The 18,579-nt window shown below is 44.0% G+C and overlaps 1 protein-coding gene across 2 annotated transcripts in view; it reads right to left on the minus strand.

The window, feature by feature from the left end:
* The window catches only part of PIAS1 (protein inhibitor of activated STAT 1), a 73,476-nt gene that overhangs the window by 39,322 nt on the left and 15,575 nt on the right, over nt 1-18,579 (minus strand). For both annotated transcript variants that reach the window (XM_054388231.1, XM_054388232.1), the window contains exon 2: nt 2,484-2,928. In XM_054388231.1, the coding sequence (XP_054244206.1) occupies nt 2,484-2,928 (445 nt within the window). The remainder of the gene's footprint in view (nt 1-2,483; nt 2,929-18,579) is intronic.

An 18,579-nucleotide genomic window follows, 5' to 3' on the forward strand; every position in this document is an offset into this window, starting at 1 on the left:
TCTTGTGGTAGAGACAACCAGAGTAAATTCCAAAGTTTCTTATCCCTACCCTATGAGGAATCTGATGGGAAAAAGCACACAGGAGATACTTGAAGGCTGGCCAGATGCCAAAGAGAAGTTCTGAATGTTTGCAACATGCATCTGCCCTTGAAAACAAAGCCAGGGAACCTAGAAACTTGATGTTTGAGGAAACCCACATGGTTTGCAGCAGTAACTAGGATGCTCAGACCATTTGGGGCAAAGATTCAACAGATCACTTAGGATTATTTTTAGTTAAGGGTATCAGTAACTGCATAAAAGGAGAAAATTAATCCCAAGTCTGCTCCATACCTGCATTTAAAACTCTTAAGCTGTATGCACAACTGCTCCACATTGTTTTGCAAGTGTATAAAGCTGCATACCACTGCTAATGCACAATAGTTTTTTCGTTAACATATGTATATATCTTTATTACTTTCAAATACCTTCATGACATTTATAGCCAGCAATTTTGCACTGTAGCAACGTTATTTTCCACTACAAAAGGAAACAACCAACCATTTCTCATATGCACAGACACTGAAGCTCTCTCTTCACTCAAAAAGCACAAAAAAATAGCTTTTTAATAGCACTGCTTCAGACAAACAGAAAGACATCTTCAGACGGGGTTCACATGCAAAACAAAGCCCCCTCAAACATACCCTGAAAGGACAAAAATTGCTTAAAAATTAATCTGGTTGGAATTTCATCCACTTCTATTTTCTTACCCTGACATTCAAAATCCACAAAGAGGGGAGAAAAAAACCATCCCATTGTATATAAACTCCTCAAGCAACAAGACATGACAGACTGTGACTTATGATCTCTTCACTTGGGGCCAGTTTGTCAGGCACGGAACTGACAGCAAAGGGTTCTTACCACATCTAGGGATAAATGCATCCCATAATTCCTGCATTGGAATGTCTTAGTGAAATTACAGCATTATTGTTAAGTATTTATCATGTAAAAGTGATGAGATACATCCCAAGTACCTAATTATCCTATACCACCAGCATGGCATGGAATGCTTATTAATCAATTAAGGTTTAAATTAAAGCTAAACAGACAGAAAATACCTCTTAAAAATACCTGAACCTGAACACAGGATTGCCAAAAGCTGGTTTTCCCTCAATGTCTCAGTTAAACTAACAGCTAAAACAACCAAAAAATACACAAACAACTCTGCAGTGTGCTTCAGACATCTGCAGACCACCATCACCACTCACATGGTGGTGAGACCTTCTGGCTTTCTACGACTACCTGAGAGGAGGTTGGAGCCAGGTGGGGGTTGCTATCTTCTCCCTAGTAAGAAGTTACAAGACAAGAGCCTCAAGTTGCACCAGGGGAGGTTTAGGTTGGATATTAGAAGAAACTTCTTCACTGAAAGGATTCTCAAACCCTGGAGCAGAGTCTCCATGGAGGTGGTTGAATCCCCATTCCTGGAGCCACAGAGATGTGGTGCTGAGGGACACGGTTTAGCACCAGCCTTGGAAGAGTTAGTGATATGCCAGACTCAATGATCTTTAAGGTCTTTTCAGAACACAACAATTCCATGATTCTATGATTCTGTATCAGCCTCCTCCACTCCTGCAGCTATTCAGACTGTTGGTGTGTAATACCTGCTCATTTTTGTTTACAGGAGATCTCTTTTGCAAAGGAGTTGTTTTAACTCACCCACCACCTCCTCCTATCAACCCTCACAAATCTCCACCTCTCAGCTAATTCTCACACAGTGAATCTCTTCCAGGCTTTCAAGACAACAGAAGGTTTCAACATGCAAGCAGCCCCTCCAGAAATCAACAGGACTATTGTATTCTGGCAGTCTTTAAGAGTATTAAAAGTTAACCACACTGTTAAGTGCTGCGTGGAGTCAGAGCCAGCAAACTCACGCACTCTTACATAATGCTCTGTAAGCAGCAGATTATTCTCAGCAGCTACACAAGTGATTTAAACCTTCAACACAAAAAGACAGTTTAAAAGACAAGTAGCTACAACTGCAAGAGAACCACAAGTCCTTCCTCAACTTCACAATGTTCAGCACAGCAAATATCCAGCCTGGCATTCTTTCCCAGCGTGTATAAGAAGCTTTTGCAGGGGCTTGATGGATTTAGGGATGGTTTGGTTTGGTATTTAAGTCATTAAACTCTATAAGGTTTGTAAGAACTACTAAAAGCAGACAAGTTTTCTCCTTTTTCTAAGGTTTAGTTTGTTTCTTGTCAAACTCACCTCTTCAATATAAAGGATCTTTGAGGCATATTTAGTGGCTCAGCTAAAGCAACTAATGAGTGTTACGTAAGATGTCTCTCCATCTAGAACAATCTGTTCCAAAAGTTACCAAAAATAGCAATTCTCTAAACACTGCTGTGATGCAATATTTAACCAGTTGCTGCATTAGCAGCTGAATTCATCTGTTACTCTTTAAACCAAAAAGAGATGAAATATCATCAGAAGGTTTGCAGCCTTACCTAGGCTGGTAGGTTTGATCAGCTCATCCAACAAGTCATAAAAAGGTAATTTCTGCAGTTTGATGTCAGGATGGACAGGGTGGAGCGCAGATGTGAGATGGGGGAGTTCCAGTTCATGTTTAGGTCCCAGAAGTGAAACAGGAAGCAATGGTGACGTGGCTGGGTGGCCATCGTAACTGAGCTGTGGAATGGTAGATGGAGACAAAGCTGCTGGCATGGAGCTCGAGTGTACGCTGGGGATAGATAAGTCTGCAGGTGTCATGATTTTCTGGGGGAACCTTCGCCTGTAGAGTTCTTTGATTTTCATTTGGACAGCAGGGCTGCAGCCAGCCTTTAACAAATGCAGTGCTTTTGTCAGCAGTTCGTGTTTTCGGCCGTGCTTGTTCCTCCCCGCGTAACCCAGCAGCACTTGCAGTTCGGAAACTCGAAGGCTCATAACCATTTGCTTGAAAGAAACAAAGTGGGGAAAAAATGTCATAATTAGTATTCAAGAGACAGCATCTTAACCACTCACATTAGAAAGTAGCTTAAGCTCATTAAGTATGCGGTTTTTGAAGGCACACCACCACCACTGCTCTTGCCCCATCTGGTCTCTATGGTAAACCAGTACCAGTTCACAGAGATGGAGCTGCTTCCAAAAGCTGCTATGAGCTGTTTTCCAAGGGAGGAGAAGACTTAAGTAGGGGGATCCCATCAATGCTGATCAGTACTTCAAAGGTGAGTGTCAGCAGGATGGAACCATTTTTTTCAGTGGTGCTCAGTGATAGGACAAGGGGTAACGTACACAAACTTGAACATCAGAAGTTCCATCTAAACATGAAGAACTTCTTTAACATGAGGGTGATGGAGCACTGGAACAGGATGCCCAGAGAGGTGGTGGAGTCTCTATCATGGGAGACATTCAAAACCCACCTGGAAGTGTTCCTGTGTCACCTTCTTTAGATGGACCTGCTTTGGCAGAGGAGTTGGACTCAATGATCTGCAGAGGCCCCTTCCAACCCCCACCATTACCTGACTCTGGGGATTTACCATTTGCCATACACAGCTCAGGACAGCAATACTGAAGGGGTTAAAACTGGGAGAAGAACAAGATGCCAGTATGAAGTCAAGCTTGTAAACACAACTATTTAATGATGACTGTTCTGTGGGCATCTCTAATGGTAATAAATTCTTTGACTTCCAGCTAGATGAGTAAGTGACTTTTTATTGACAGTATCACAGAATCACAGAATTGTTTGGGTTGGAAAAGACCTCTAAGATCATCAAGTCCAACCTTCAACCTAAGATGACCATGGCTATTAGAATATGTCCCCAAGTGCTGTGTCCACACGTTTCTTGAACACCTCCAGAGATGATGATTCTACCACCACTCTGGGCATCCTATTCCAATGCCTGATCACTCTTGCAGGAAGGAAATTATTTGTAATACTCAACCCAAACCTCCCATGGTGCAGTTTGAGGCTATTTCCTCTCTAACACCTGATACCAGAGAGAAGAGACCAAGCCCCACCTCACTCCAACCACCTTTCAGGGATGTGTAGAGAGCAATGAGGTGTCCCCTCAGCCTCCTCTTCTCCAGACTAAACAATCCCACTTCCCTCAGCTGCTCCTCACCAGACCTGTTTTCCAGACCCTTCACGAGCCTCGCTGCCCTTCTCTGGATCTGCTCCAGCCATTCAATGTCCATCTTGGAGTGAGGGGAGCAAAACTAAACCCAGGATTCGAGCTGTGGCCTCACCAGTGCAGAGCACAGGGGAACAATCTCTTCCCTGGTCCTGCTGGCCACACTATTCCTGAGCCAAGCCAGGATGCTGTTGGCTTCTTGGATGGCTTCTTGGCCACCTGAGCACATTACTGGCTCGTGTCAAAGCTGTGCCAATGCTGGACTCTAGAACCCTACTTCACTTCCAAGTTCCTGCCTTGCTTTTTGCAGCATAACTAATCCCCAGAGTTTCAAAGAAAAGGAGATAAATGACCAATGTTAACTAGAGGCTGAAAAATTATCATCTGAGTTGTGTTTAACCCTACATGACCATGAATGAGTTAAAGGAAACTTCTCCTGCTTCCACTTCCTCCCTTCTCATATCACAGCTGCATGTTCTGTTTTGGATGGGGGAGTAGGGCTTTGCCTTCTATTAATTAGCATCTTCATTTACACAGTCTTTTACTCTCCCAATATGGTCTAATGAATCAAACTGGTAAGACTTGTAAACAGTTTCACTTCTTCAGGAAGGGAGAAAAACACCATGCAAAGCAGTGAAACCAGATGGCATGCACCAAGTACAGCCCCACTGGTCAAGAAGGAGCCAGAAAGTCAACTCACGAGCCTGGTTTCCACTTAAAAGCTACTTTCAGGGCTTGACAGCAGCTCTTTCACCATCACAAGGCCTGTGACAGCAGCTGAAATGATATTCCTGCAGAATTTGGCATTCCCAAGAAATCACAAGCAAGTGAAATGGCTGGAAGCCACTGCCACAACTGGCTATCAAGACCTTCTGTTGGAAACTATTAACCACCCTGAATATTTTGTAGTCAACCCCAAAGCTCAAATTCAAAATACCATTTGAGGTATATATGTATATACATGTGAAGTTTGCAGGTGACACCAGGCTGAGTGGTGCAGTTGACATGCATGAGGGACAGGGTGGCACCCAGGGGGACCTGGAGAAGCTTGAGAAGTGGGCCCATGTGAACCTCAGGAGGTTCAACAAGGCAAAGTGCAAGGCCTTGCACCTTGACTGGGGCAACCCAGGTATCAAGCAAGATTGGAAGATGAAGGGATGGAGAGAAGGAATTGGGAGTGTTGTGGGTGCAAAGCTGGACATGAGCTGGCACCAAGCCCTGGCTGAGTCCTGGGCTGATCCCCAGCATCATGGGCAGGAGGGGGAAGGAGGGGATTCTGCCCTTCTCTGCTGAGACTTCATCTGCAGTGCTGGGGCCAGCTCTGGAATCCTCAGCACAGCAGAGACATGGAGCTCTTGGAGCAGGGCCAGAGGAAGCCACAGCAATACTGGGAGGGCTGGAAGCCTTCTGCTGTGAGGCCAGGCTAAGAGAGTTGGGCTTGCTCAGCCTGGAGAAGGCTCCAAGGAGACTTTCTGGTGGCCTTTCAGTGCTTTAAGGGGCTGAGAACAAAACTGGGGACAAACTTTTTATCAGATCTGTGGTGGAAGGACAAGTTTAAACTAAAAGAGGGAGATTCAGACTGGAGAGAAGGGAGAAATGGTTGATACTGAAGGTAGTGAAACTCTGGCCCAGGTTGCCCAGAGAGATGGGAGAAGCCCCATGCCTGAAACCATTTCAGGTCAGGTTATTCAGGGCTCTGAGCAACCTGCTCTAGTTGCAGATGTCCCTGCTGACTGCAGGGGGATTGGGCTAGATGACCTTTACAGAGCCCTTCCCACCCAAACCAGTCTGTTATTCTATGACATTTGGGACTAAACCTGCAAATTCAGCATACCAGGGCTCTGCAATATCCCAGCCACCAAAGGGAATAACCAAACTCTGACTTACTATTTGCAAGAGTACAAATGCTCCCATCCTCTCCAGCTCTTCAAACTGGGCAAAGTTTTCACACATGCACATTATTCAACTTATTTTCACATTAATTCTTAAACCTGAAGTGCTAATATTAGAAGGCACTATTAGAAGTGCTACTATTAGAAGGTTATCTCTGGCTTTAGCAAAGCCAGCCCAAACCTCCTGCTGATTTCTCAAACCTCCAGCACCTGCAAGAGATCCTCAATGCAGAGGTGTCCACGAGGGGTACTTCCCCCTGCTGAAATAGGTCCTGTTATTTAAAAGCCCTAAATTAGATGATTCATCTATTTAATGAGGCACCCAGATAGATTTAACTACATTTGCCACAGAACTTCTGCTCTCTTGAATCATTCCAGCAGAACTTGTTGCAAACCTTAGTCAAAACTAGCTGCAGATCATCACAAACATTTTGGATTTAACAGGAGTTTTCTGGCATTTGTTTCTCTGAATATCCCAAGAACCTGCTTCACACTTTCAACTATGGGACTGTCACAGAGCTACTAATGAGAACAGATGAGGTACTTTGTGAGAAACAGAGATGTCTTAAAAGAATAAGGCATCTCAGCTACAATCTGAAGTGTTGACAGCTGAAAGGAAAGTGAAACAAATAGATCTGAAACATGGAACAACACTATTTATAATGTTTTACAAACATTCCTTCAATGGAATGAGTAGCTAGAGCTGAAGGCTTTGATGCCTGCCACCATCACCATTAAAAGTCAGTTCCTGACCAGTCAGAACATCTCAGAGCTTCACTCTCTTCTTGTTTTGTAATAAAATCCTAGATCCACAGTGCAAAAACCGAAGGATTGAGACATATTTGATCTACCAGCAAAGCTCCTGCTACACTTTAGATATTTTCCATTTTTTGAAGGTCTAGGCAAGGTAGAAATAAGCACACAGAAAGCAGAGTTCACTGTGTAACCCACAAAATTCCCCAGATTTACCCAACCCTGGTGAATTCCTCACGAAGGGCAAGAAACTGCTCTCTACGGCTCCCTGAAAGAAGGTTGGAGCCAGCTGGGGGTTTGTCTCTTCTCCCCATTATCAGATGATGGAATGAGAGGGAATGGCCTGAAATTGTTCCAGGGTAGACTTAGGTTGGATATTAGGAAAAATTTCTTTCCTGCAGGAGTGGTCAGGCATTGGAACAGGATGCCCTGGGACGTGGTGGCCCATGGCACTTTGGGAACATGGTTTAGTGGCCATGGCAGTCACAGGTAGAAGGTTGGATTCGACCATCTTGGAGGTCTTTTCCAACCAAAACAATTGTGTGATTCTGTTTTTGTTTGCAGTGTTGAGGGCACTAATTTACAGAGATCAAAAACGCAGCCATGCAAAAACCAGCAATAAAGGGTTTTGAGTTTGTACCCATTTCATCCTTCATTGACAAATCTTTCTTCCACAACCAAAAAAGCAGGAATTCCTGACAATGACCCCCCCCCCCCCCATCCATAGGCTTGTGCCAGTGGATGGTGTCAATCAGTGGCAGGGGGAAGCAGAGCCCAACAAACAGCCGTGCTGGCACCACGTCACTGCAATCTGAACGTGGAAATTCCTCTCCCCTCCTCCACCCCAGTTGTGCTTTATTTGAGGCCACAATCCAGCTCCACCAGCAGAAGTGCCACCAGCTTCTACAAGCACTACCCAGGGTACAAGCCCTTGGCCTGTGTCACACTGGCACCCTAATCTTAGAATGGGTAGGATAATTATAGCAGGGAAACAACCTGAGTGCTGTCAAACACAGAGTAAATACACAACAAAAAGCTGCAATTTATCATTTTTTTGGTCCCCTGTCACATGTCACCTCGTCACAATTCAAACCCTTTGCTGGCTTAGTTCCACCAGCAAAGCTGAAGGGCAAAAGCACAAAGCACTCTGCTTCAGGAAGTCTTGGGTTTTTTCTTTCTCTCTCTTTCTTTTTTTTTCCCTGCTGCTTTAAGTTGAGAAGTAAAAAAGATCACTCACAGCAGTACACCTGCAGCTGCAGCAAGCTACAAAACCTTCCACAAAGAGCCTGGCTCCCAACAACAGCAAATATCCACAAGGCAAATAACTGCCCCTGCCTCTGGTTGTTTACCAGAGCTGGCAAAATGTTTGGGGTTTATTTTTCCTAGCACAAAAGAAAGTAACAAAACAAAACAAACAAAAAGAGGTAACATTAAAAAAAACAAACAACAACAAAAAAAACCCCAAACTCTAGCAAACAAAACAAAGAGGATGTACACAGCTGCAAGACAGACTGAAAAAGAGCTTGGAAACTGCACTTACAGGCAAGAAGGTGTTTAGTTGTGTGTTCATCTACATCTTCCAACAAACATCATGCTGGTGCATAAGAAAGGGATGGTATTTAGCTACAAAAACTACAGAAAGGCAACAAAGCTGGTGAAGGTTCTAAAAAATCAGTGTTAAGAGAAGCAGCTGAGGGAACTGGGGTTTAATCTAGAGAAGAAGAGGCTGAGGGGAGACCACTGCTCTTTACAACTCCCTGAAAGGAGGCTGGAGTGAGGTCTCTCCTCCCTGGTCTCAAGTGATAGAACAAGAGGAAATGGGCTGAAACTGTGCCAGGCGAGGTTTAGGTTGGAGATTAGGAAAAATGTCTTTCCTGCAAGAGTGGTCAGGCATTGGAACAGGCTGCTCAGCGAGGTGGTGGAGTCCCCATCCCTGGAGGTGTTCAATAAACAGGTGGACATGGCACACTGGGACATGGTTTAGTGGGTGTGGTGGTGGTGGGTTGAACACTGGACTTCATGATCTTAGAGGGTTTTTTACTATCAAAACAACTCCATGATTCTATAAAAAGGTTGAGCTACTTCCACCCTGCCTAACTTTGCATGAGGAACACAACAAGCTGACTGCAAGCCAGTTTCAGATCCAGCAAATCCCAGTCCCAGGAGTTCACGTGTTCGGATGTTGGTTGTGCATTTCGGTACCTGTCACACTGAGGCAACACTTAAAATGCAAAGAGAGGGTGAGGACAACAGAGAACTTGTTCAAGGTGTAGAAGAGTAAGAACAAGCTTTACAGAAACTCACCTTATCTCAGTTTAACAGAGAGTATTTCTATTTTGACTCACCCTAAAGACCTTCAGAGTTTAGAAGGTAACTCTAATCTACAAACACAGATCTGACATTTCCTGCTCCACAACACAGCCACGTGTTCCTCCCCAGAAGCTGCATTAGTCATGGGGATTGTCTGGCTCCTGATGCATGCTCCTTCTTCAGCCCATGGCCTCCCATCCAAGGATGCTGACCACAGTCCCTCCTTTCCAAAGCCATCAGGGCATTTTGCTGTCTTAAGGCAAGTCACTAGGCAGAAGGTTCATGAAAGCAAAGAGATCAGTTTATTTTCCCACCTCCCAGCTGCTTGTTTCCAAATCTGTGCCACTCTTCTCCTGCCAGGTTGTATGAAACCAACCATTTGATGGGTTCATGCTGCAGCCACATGAAAAGGTGCATCCCTCTATTTCTGTTCCTCTGTGTTAAGGAAATGTTCTTGAGCAACTCATCTGGAAACAAGGATGATTTCCTGCTCCACACCTACTTCAGACAACCAATAAAGTTGGGAAGGAAACAGCTTAAGGATGCAAAAGGAATCTATGGGTGGCATCATACGTCATCCACCTACTTCTCTCTGGTGCCTACCAATAGGGAGGAATGTTCTACCTACAGCTTTGTCTTTCCAAGAAGTTGCTATGCTTTTTTTTTTTACAAGCCAACAGAAATAAAAATTGCTCAAGCTCTTCAAAGAAAAAATTGCATGTAGACACTTAGGAGGTAAGGAAGAACAAGGGTTTTCTCCAAGACGTCCACAAAAGAACTATTAAATAAAACCCACCAGGCTGCAACTCCAATGAATGTTCTGCAGCTCCTGACTCACCAAGTTCTCTCAATAAACAAGCAGGGCTGGTTGGAGACCACACAACGGGACCATTCTGCTCCATGAATGCTCTTAAACATCCAGAATAAATACTTTACCTGGAACCTGAGCTTCTAACAAAGCAGTCAACTTAAGAACCATTTACTTTGATTTCTCTCTGCAAAGAAACCAGCAGAGATAAGTCTTAATTTCTAAAGAATGGATTTCCACCCCAGCCCAGTCATTTCACCCTTCAAGGAAAGATGCTCAAGTCTGGCAGCTTCCTGCATAGAGAAGTCCAGTCCTCAGCACAGATTAACAGGTCAGACCAAAGAAAAGGACTTTCAGGAACTGGTCCTTGTCTTACTGATCTATGAAGGTTGGGAATTAAGTTTAAAAACAAATAAAAATCTATGTGTTGGTGTCTCTGAGTAAGAAATCCCTCCAACAACCCTGTGTAGCTGGTCTCACTGGGACATCACTTAGAGAAGTGCAACTGGAAAGCCAAGTGGATTCAGGCAGAGAACATCATTTCTAGACTGGAAAATACATGGGGGATGAAACACTAGTTTGGAATGCAGAAGATGAACTCTAAGTCCAGCTGCTCAAGAAAGGATCAGATACAGGCTATCTGCTGAGATCCAACACCACAGACCATGAGCTTGTGTCCCAGTTTTTGAAGGGGAGGACTTGCTGAGAGGTAAAAAACAGGCAGCAGACAATTACAGTCAGTCATACCTGGAATAGTGGGTCCAGTTCTGGGCTCCCCAGGTCACACAGAGACAGGGAACTACTGGAAAGAATCCAGAGGAGGCTCCAAAGATGTTGAGGGGCCTGAAGCATCTCTGTGAGGAGGAAGGGCTCTCAGCCCTAGGGCTGTTGAGCATGGAGAATGGCAGCCTGAGAGGGTATCTGCTCAATACTCAGCAAGAGAAAAAGAGCTTGTGGTGGGAAAGAGGATGGGACCAGACACTTCTCAGTGGTGCCCAGCAACAGGACGAGGGGCCATGGGCACCAAGTGGAACCCAGGATGTTCCATCTGAAGATAAGGAGAAATTTCGCTGGTGTGAGGGTGCTGGAACACTGAAGCAGGCTGCCCAGAGAGGCCATGGAATCTCCTTTTCTGTAGAGATTCCAAATCCACCTAGACACTGTGATCCTGGGCAAACTGTTGTGGGTGCCCCTGCTTTAGCAGGGAGGTTGAAATGGATGATCTCCTGAGGTCCATTCCAACCCCCACCATGCTGGCATGATGGGATTGCTTTTATTTTTTTTAAATAAATTGTGCAGTGTCCCCAGGAAAGCATGATGGACAACATTGAGAATTTATCACAAACACCAGCACCACAAGATAGTGTCTTCAGAGCAGCACACTCATCCATCAACAGCAGCTTGAACAGTCCCCACAATTTGATGAATGCTTTCTAGAAAGGGTATTTCTCCATCTCCAGTAATCAGCCCTGGGATCTATCTGGCAAATTTAACAAGTTCTTTCCGGCTGTTTATGATAACTAGAAGCTGTGAATAAGCTCCAAAACACATTCAGAAGCTCTGCCAGCACAACAAGGAGTGTTTGGCTAGGTACCACACCGCATTTAGTGCCTAAAGCTAGACAACAGGGCCTTCATAATTCTCTAACCATTAACATGAAACTTAGGGGGGGGCATAAAGAAAAAAAAAATCACCTCAGATATTAGTTCAAAGATGAAGAGAGCAAAAGGAGGAAGAAGAAGAAATGAAAACAGATACTGGAGGGTTGGTCACTCATTTATATTCAGCAATTTCAGACACTGTCAGAAGTTTCTTCTGGTATCAGAAATACAGTGATTTGAAATAGAATCATAGAATTGCTTCAATTGGAAAAGACCTCTAAGGTCATTGAGTCCAACCATCAACCCAACACCACCATGGCCATTAAACCATGCCCCAAAGTGCCATGGCCACGCATTTCTTGAACACCTCCAGAGATGGGGACTCCAGCACCTCCCTGGGCAGCCTGTTCCAATGCCTGACCACTCTTCCTAATTTTTCCTAGTATCCAACCTAAAGCCCCCACAGCACAATTTCAAGCTACAAAATTTGCCAACAGTCTCTGAAATTAAGACTCATTATTAGGGAAGAGGTCAAGCACTGCAACAAGTCATTTTAAAGGTGAAGCATGAGACAGGAAATTCTCCTGACTATACCCTTGTGCTCTTCTGAACACTCCACCGAAGGAGCCTTCACGCTGACACCCTGTCCAGCACCTTTGGGACCTTCCAGAGGGATGAGCTTTGGCTGAAGTTTGCTTTAACATTGTGGACACATGCACACTGGCCAAGCTCTAATGCTGCTCTTAAGGATAACCCAAGTGGAAACATGCCCCTCACAAAACAAAGACTCTACTATGTGAGGAATTCCATAATGCACTTCCAAAGGGCAGTTTGAAAAAAAGAAAATAAAATCAAATCAAAATTGTTCAGTTTTTTCTACTGAAAGCAACTAGGAAGTATTACATTAGTATGGAAATGGTTTTGAATTAATCTCAGTATGCCTCCAATACCCAGCTGTAAAAATACAGGAGAGTTCTTGCACACTATGAGCAGCCTCTTTAACCCCTGCTATAAATCTCCCAGAGAAGAAATTTAGACCTGAGCTCCAGGAGTTCTCCACAGCTACACAGACTAAACTCTTGGGTTTGCAGACATTTAAGATTTGTGAAAATAGGAAATCACAAAGGTAAAAATATTCCCATCGTTTATGAAGGCACATTCCCTACTCCTAAATCCTATCTGCAAGGCTCACACCAGGAAGCTATCAAGGCTGAACTATAAAAATTGAAATCGGTTTAGCAAAGAAAAGCCCTGCAAGAGGGAGTGAAAGGCCCAATTCATGGAAGCTCAAGCAGTTTGATGACAGGCTGTAACTTCCTGCGTTTGTCTAATGCAACCAAAACACTCCGAGGTTGAAGTCACTGTAACTCAAAATGGAGGAGGAGGCAAAGGCACAGGAGAACACTCATAAATATGCAACATGCTTACCAGCTCTAGGAGACTACTGCTTTTCGTAAAGAAAAACTCATCCGTCTCCTAGAGAGGCCAAAAAGATGCTGAGGGGACTGGAATATTTCTCTTATGAGGAAAGACTGGAAAAATTGGGGCTTTTTAGTAATGCTGATCAGTATTTAAGAGTGGGGGTCAGGAGGATGGGGCCAGGCTTTTTTTCAGTGGTGCCCAGCAACAGGACAAGTGGTAACACACACAAACTTGAACATCAGAAGTTCCATCTAAACATCCTTCTTTAATTTAAGGCTGGCAGCATACTGGAGCAGGCTGCCCAGAGAGACAGTGGGAGTCTCCATCTCTGGACACATTCAAAACCCACCTGGAAGTGTTCCTGTGTCACCTTCTTTAGATGGACCCGCCTTGGCAGAGGAGTTGGACTCAGTGATCTGCAGAGGCCCCTTCCAACCCCCAGCACTCTGTCATTCTGTGAATTTACCATTTGCCATACACAGCTCAGCACAGCAATACTGAAGGGGTTAAAACTAGGAGAGGAACAAGTTGCAAGTACAAAGTTAAGCTTGTAAAGACAACTATTTGTTGATGACTGCTCTGTGGGCATCTCTAACGGCAATAAATTCTTTGACTTCCAGTCAGATGGATACAAAGTCACATATTGACAATATCATAGAATCACAGAATTGTTTGGGTTGGAAGATCCTCAAGTCCAACCATCAACCCAACACCACCATGGCCATTAAATCATGTCCCAAAGTGCCACATCCATATGTTTCTTGAATACCTCCAGGGCCAGTGACTCCACCAGTTTGACGTTCTTCAGGCAGATCTGCCTTAGCAAGGGGGGTTGGACTCTGATTTCTAGAGGTCCCTTCCATTCTGTGATTCTGTGATCTTTGGCAAGCAGGGAAGCACTAAGAGAACAGGCACAAACCAACAGCAGGTACAAATCTTATTTGCCTTTTGATACCCAAGTGAGGAGATAGAATCTTTCTTAATCAAAGAACCCCTCTATTTACACAGTGTATCAGTGCTCATAAAGAACATGTTGGATTTGTAAAGCCAAATCTACACCTTCATTTAACCAGCAATAAAAAGATGATCTGAATCCATTAAAAAGATGTCAACAAAATGATGTCCAAATATTGTAAGCGCCAAAAATAGCCTGGACTGACCAACTGCTGCTCTCTCCAGGGATGTTTGACCTTAAGGAAGCCCACACTGCATTCCTGATTTTCCACCAGGTAACATCTTTCTTCCCACGGCAGCAGAGAACGTGTGCTATCGAGCTGAAGTCATCAGGTGTTATTTACTTTAGCATGCTCACAAACAATACACTTCCTTGTGAATGATACGGCTGCCTATCTGTTAATAAAAACATTGTGACCCTTGAACCTGCCTACCCAAGTGATGAAGCTCACATTCAAGCACTTGCTAACACTAGGAATCTCTGGCAGTGATGAAACACACAACCACTCAGGTTGGGAAAGGCCTTCAAGATCATGGAGTTCAAGCACTAAGCTTACTCTACCAAGTCCACCACTAAGCCACATCCCCAAGCATCACATCTACACAGCTTTTAAACACCTTCAGGATCATCTAAAAATTGCAGCAGTTGAGTCTAAAGGGCTTCTGAGCAGGAGGTCCTGACAGAAAGTTGCCTGGTGGACAAGGACCGGGAGTTGTTGGCTGACAGCCATTTAAATGAGATAGTGCTTGCCCAGGTGGCCAAGAAGGCAAACAGCATCCTGGCCTGGATCAGGGATAGTGTGACCAGCAGGAGTAGAGAAGCGATAGCACCCCTGTACTTGGCACTGGTGGGGTCACATCTTAAATCTTGTGTTCAGTTTAGGGCCCCTCCCTACAAGGAAGACATTGAGGGGCTGGAGCATGTCTAGAGAAGGGCAACAAACCTGGTGAAGGGTCTGGAGAACAGGTCTGGTGAGAAGTGGCTGAGGGAACTGGGGTTGTTTAGTATGAACAAGAGGAGGCTGAGGGCAGACCTCATTGCTCTGTACAACTCCCTGACAGGAGGTCAGATTGAGGTGAGGGTTGCTCTCTTCTCCCTAGTATCGGGTGACAGAACAAGAGGAAAGGGCCTGAAACTGCGGTAGGGGAGATTTAGTTTGGATATCAGGAAAAATTTTCTTTCCTGCAAGAGTGGTCAGGCACTGGAACAGGCTGCCTGGGGAGGTGGTGGAATCACCATCCCTGGAGGTATATGAGAAACGTGTGGCCACGGCACTCTGGGACATGATTTAATAGCCATGGTGGTGTTGGGTTGACAGTTGGACTCAATGCTCTTGGAGGTCTTTTCCAACTGAAACAATTCTGTGATTCTGTGAATTTCCTCCTGCCATCCTTCTGCACTCAGCTCATGTACCAACTTACCAAGTATCTCATAACTATTCCATTCTTAATTCCACAGATCAGATAGCACAAAGAACAATCTTCTTATCTGCTGTTGGCAAACACGGCTTGCTTCTATCCGTTGTGCTGCTGAAACTTGACCATCTTCAAATTTAATGTTTTAGTAAGGTCAGAGCATGTTGTTTCACACATGAGCACCACTGAATCCAAACTGTCCTTCCAGCCCACAGTGCTGAAGCCTCCATCTAATCCTGTACCAAGTTCCTAGAGATGTCTGTTCCTTACTGGAGACAAGAAAATCCACCACAACAAAATTCACTGGAGAGCGAAAGGCTACTGCAAAAGCAAACAGTGAGACAGCTCGAGCCCCACTGAACTGGCTGCTCCTAACAACAGGCAGAGTTTGGAATGTTTAATAGAATCCCCATGTGTTAAAAATTGTCTTATGGTTTTTGCAGATGCCTGTGGTATTTTGCTCTGCTATCATACATGGGGAATATCTCTTAAAAGCCTTGACACATCCAACCTGGCTAATTAGCGTAGGCAATTGCCCTCCAAGACCACTCCACCCTTTTCCCTAGAGGTTATTTCCTCTGGCAGAGAGATTCACCAGAGCAGACTGTGTGCCCATCTACCCAAAATGCCACTTTGGTGCTGGAACACTGCAATCTGGGGGATTTACTGATTTTTCTTAATTGTAATTTTTTTTTTTTAACCACACTTGTGTCCTGCCATGCCTCCCTGGCTGCACATCATTACACTGCCATAGCAGAGAAGAGGGGTGGGCAGCTGGGGCAGGAACCTGCTCCTCCAGCAACAGCTAGATTTAGAATCATAGAATTGTTTTGGTTGGACAAGACCTTAAAGATCATCCAGTCAAACTATTATCTAACTAATTTGTTGGAGAAAGTCTGCCAGGACTTTAGTCACAGCTAAACTGCACTTGATTTAAAGCAAGTCCCATTTTATCTTAATCCATAACAAAAGTTTCATGGTTCTCAAGAGATTTTTATTCACTAGGTGAATAGAATTATTGCTTTTGGTATTAAATAAGGTTGCTGACACAGTAGTAATCTTCTTTTTGGTTCTCGGAGCCTCAAGTTTTTTTTCAGCCACGCTCAAACTTAATTGTCCCTGGTGGATTTATCTTTGCAGATGGGAATTATTTTTACAGAGCTATGCAGCAGCATGATTCTTATGACAGGTAATTGCAGAAATACCAGTTTAGACAATCTCTGGGTACAAAACAATCTGCCTCTCTGAAGACAAACAGCTTATACCTAAGGCTAATAACAAAAACAATTCTTTCCAGCTATTTGGGAGAGGGTCATTGCCAGACAAATTTACTTTTTATTAAGAATGTTCTTATCCTTAACTAAGCCTTTCAACTGGCTGACAGAAGAGCTAATTCCTATGCAATAAGCTTCGGCAGAGCCCAAGCCAGCCACAGACACAGCTGGCCAAGGAGCTTGCTAAACACAGTATGTCCTGTTAGCATCTCTCCAACAAGCAACACAAAAGCTCTACTTCATTATAATCAAAAATATAACAACTTAAAGAGCACCCAGTAATAGTCTGAAAGATTGGCTCTTTGTGTTAACTAAAAAGGAAAAAAAATTACGACCAAGAAGACTTAGCATCTGGAAGCTTCACAGACACAATGTTGATTTCCCCTCCCTGAGTGATTTTAAAAACATGTTTTTAAATAAATAATGGAGAGGGGAAAAACAAAAAGAAAAAAGCAATGGTTACATAAATAATTTGATTTGGGATTTCTAAATTGGGAGTTCACTAAATCAGAATCCTTTTAGCCATTCTCTTCCAGCAGCACACCAGAGAATGAAGCTCTAGTTACTTCTGAAATATCTAAAATACCTGCATGAAGCACATGTAGCTTTTGGAAGTCAGTTTTGAAGGAAAGCTGGATAAGAATGCACCTGGAATTCAATGAATGTACTCACATTGCAACACGGATAAAGAAGCAGCTTCCAGGAGCAGCTTACAGAACCTCTTAACAGCAGGGGACATAATTTCAAGACCTACATTCTTACATCCAGTGTTTGATGTTCGCTTGCAGCAATTTTAATACTCTACTGCATCAACAGGCATTATTTCTTTCTACGTTTCAGCCAACTTCAGCACTGCTTGATTAAAACCAATTATTGTCAGAATCCCAGAATCCCAGCACAGTGGGGGTTGGAAGGAACCTGTGGGTATCGTTCAGTTCAATCTCCCTGCTAAAGCAGGGGCACCCACAGCAGGCTGCCCAGGATCACAATGGCCAGGCAGGTTTGGAATCTCTCCAGAGACTCCACAACCTCTCCAGGCAGCCTATTCATGGGCTCCAGCACCCTCACACTGAAGGTTTTTTTTCTTTTATTTAGGTGGTAAATAGATGCATGTTTTCCTCAAAGATTTTTTTTTAATTCTCTTTATTTCTGTACCTTAACAGAACTGTAAAGTGATCAATTCTCCACACGCTCTATCACCCACTGCTGAGGAGTTTAGTTGTCCACTGTAAACAAACTTTTGCTATTTAATTAACTTCAAATGAGACAACACTTCAGGATATGAGATTATACAGTCAGACGTACTTAAAGGGGCATATAAGGTGGGGTCAGAATTCTGAACAGGGCCTGTTGTGACAGGATAAAGGGTGATGGTTTGAATTAAAAAAAGGGAGATTCAGACTGGAGAGAAGGAAGAAATGTTTGACATTGAGGGTGGTGAGATCCTAGCCCAGGCTGCCCAGAGAGGTGGGAGATGCCCCATGCCAGGAACCATTGCAGGTCAGGTTGTTTGGGGGTCTGAGCAACCTGCTCTGGTTGCAGATGTCCCTGCTGACTGCAGAGGGGTTGGACTAGATGACCTTGAAAGGTCCCTTCCCACCCAAACCATTCCATGACTCTATGAACATGCCTAAAACACTTCAACATTCCACTTGCTTTCCCCTCATTTCTCCCATGTTGTAGGAAGCATCACAGGAGGCAGACTACATCACCACTGACTATTACTCTGGTATCTCAAAAAGTTTTAATTGAGAATCGTATTAAAGCTGGATACCAACTTGCAAAGCACTGAACAACAGGCTGAAGCCAGTCTCTAATGGAATCTCATTTCCCTTAAAAAGTAACCAGTTGCTGTGTTAATGCCCCGAGAGAAGGCAAAGGAGAAAACTGAAGTTACCTGTGCACAATTCTCACTTTAAAATAAGGGGGGTTGACCCCAAATGGTTTCTGATAAAATTAGTGTTTTCTCTTAGACTTCAAAGCAACTCTTCTCACAAAATTTTGAGAAACGTATCCCCAGCCTTGGGGAATAACACCTAAAAA

The sequence above is a fragment of the Indicator indicator genome, chromosome 16 (genome assembly GCF_027791375.1).
Source record: "Indicator indicator isolate 239-I01 chromosome 16, UM_Iind_1.1, whole genome shotgun sequence".
Classification (NCBI taxonomy): domain Eukaryota; kingdom Metazoa; phylum Chordata; class Aves; order Piciformes; family Indicatoridae; genus Indicator; species Indicator indicator.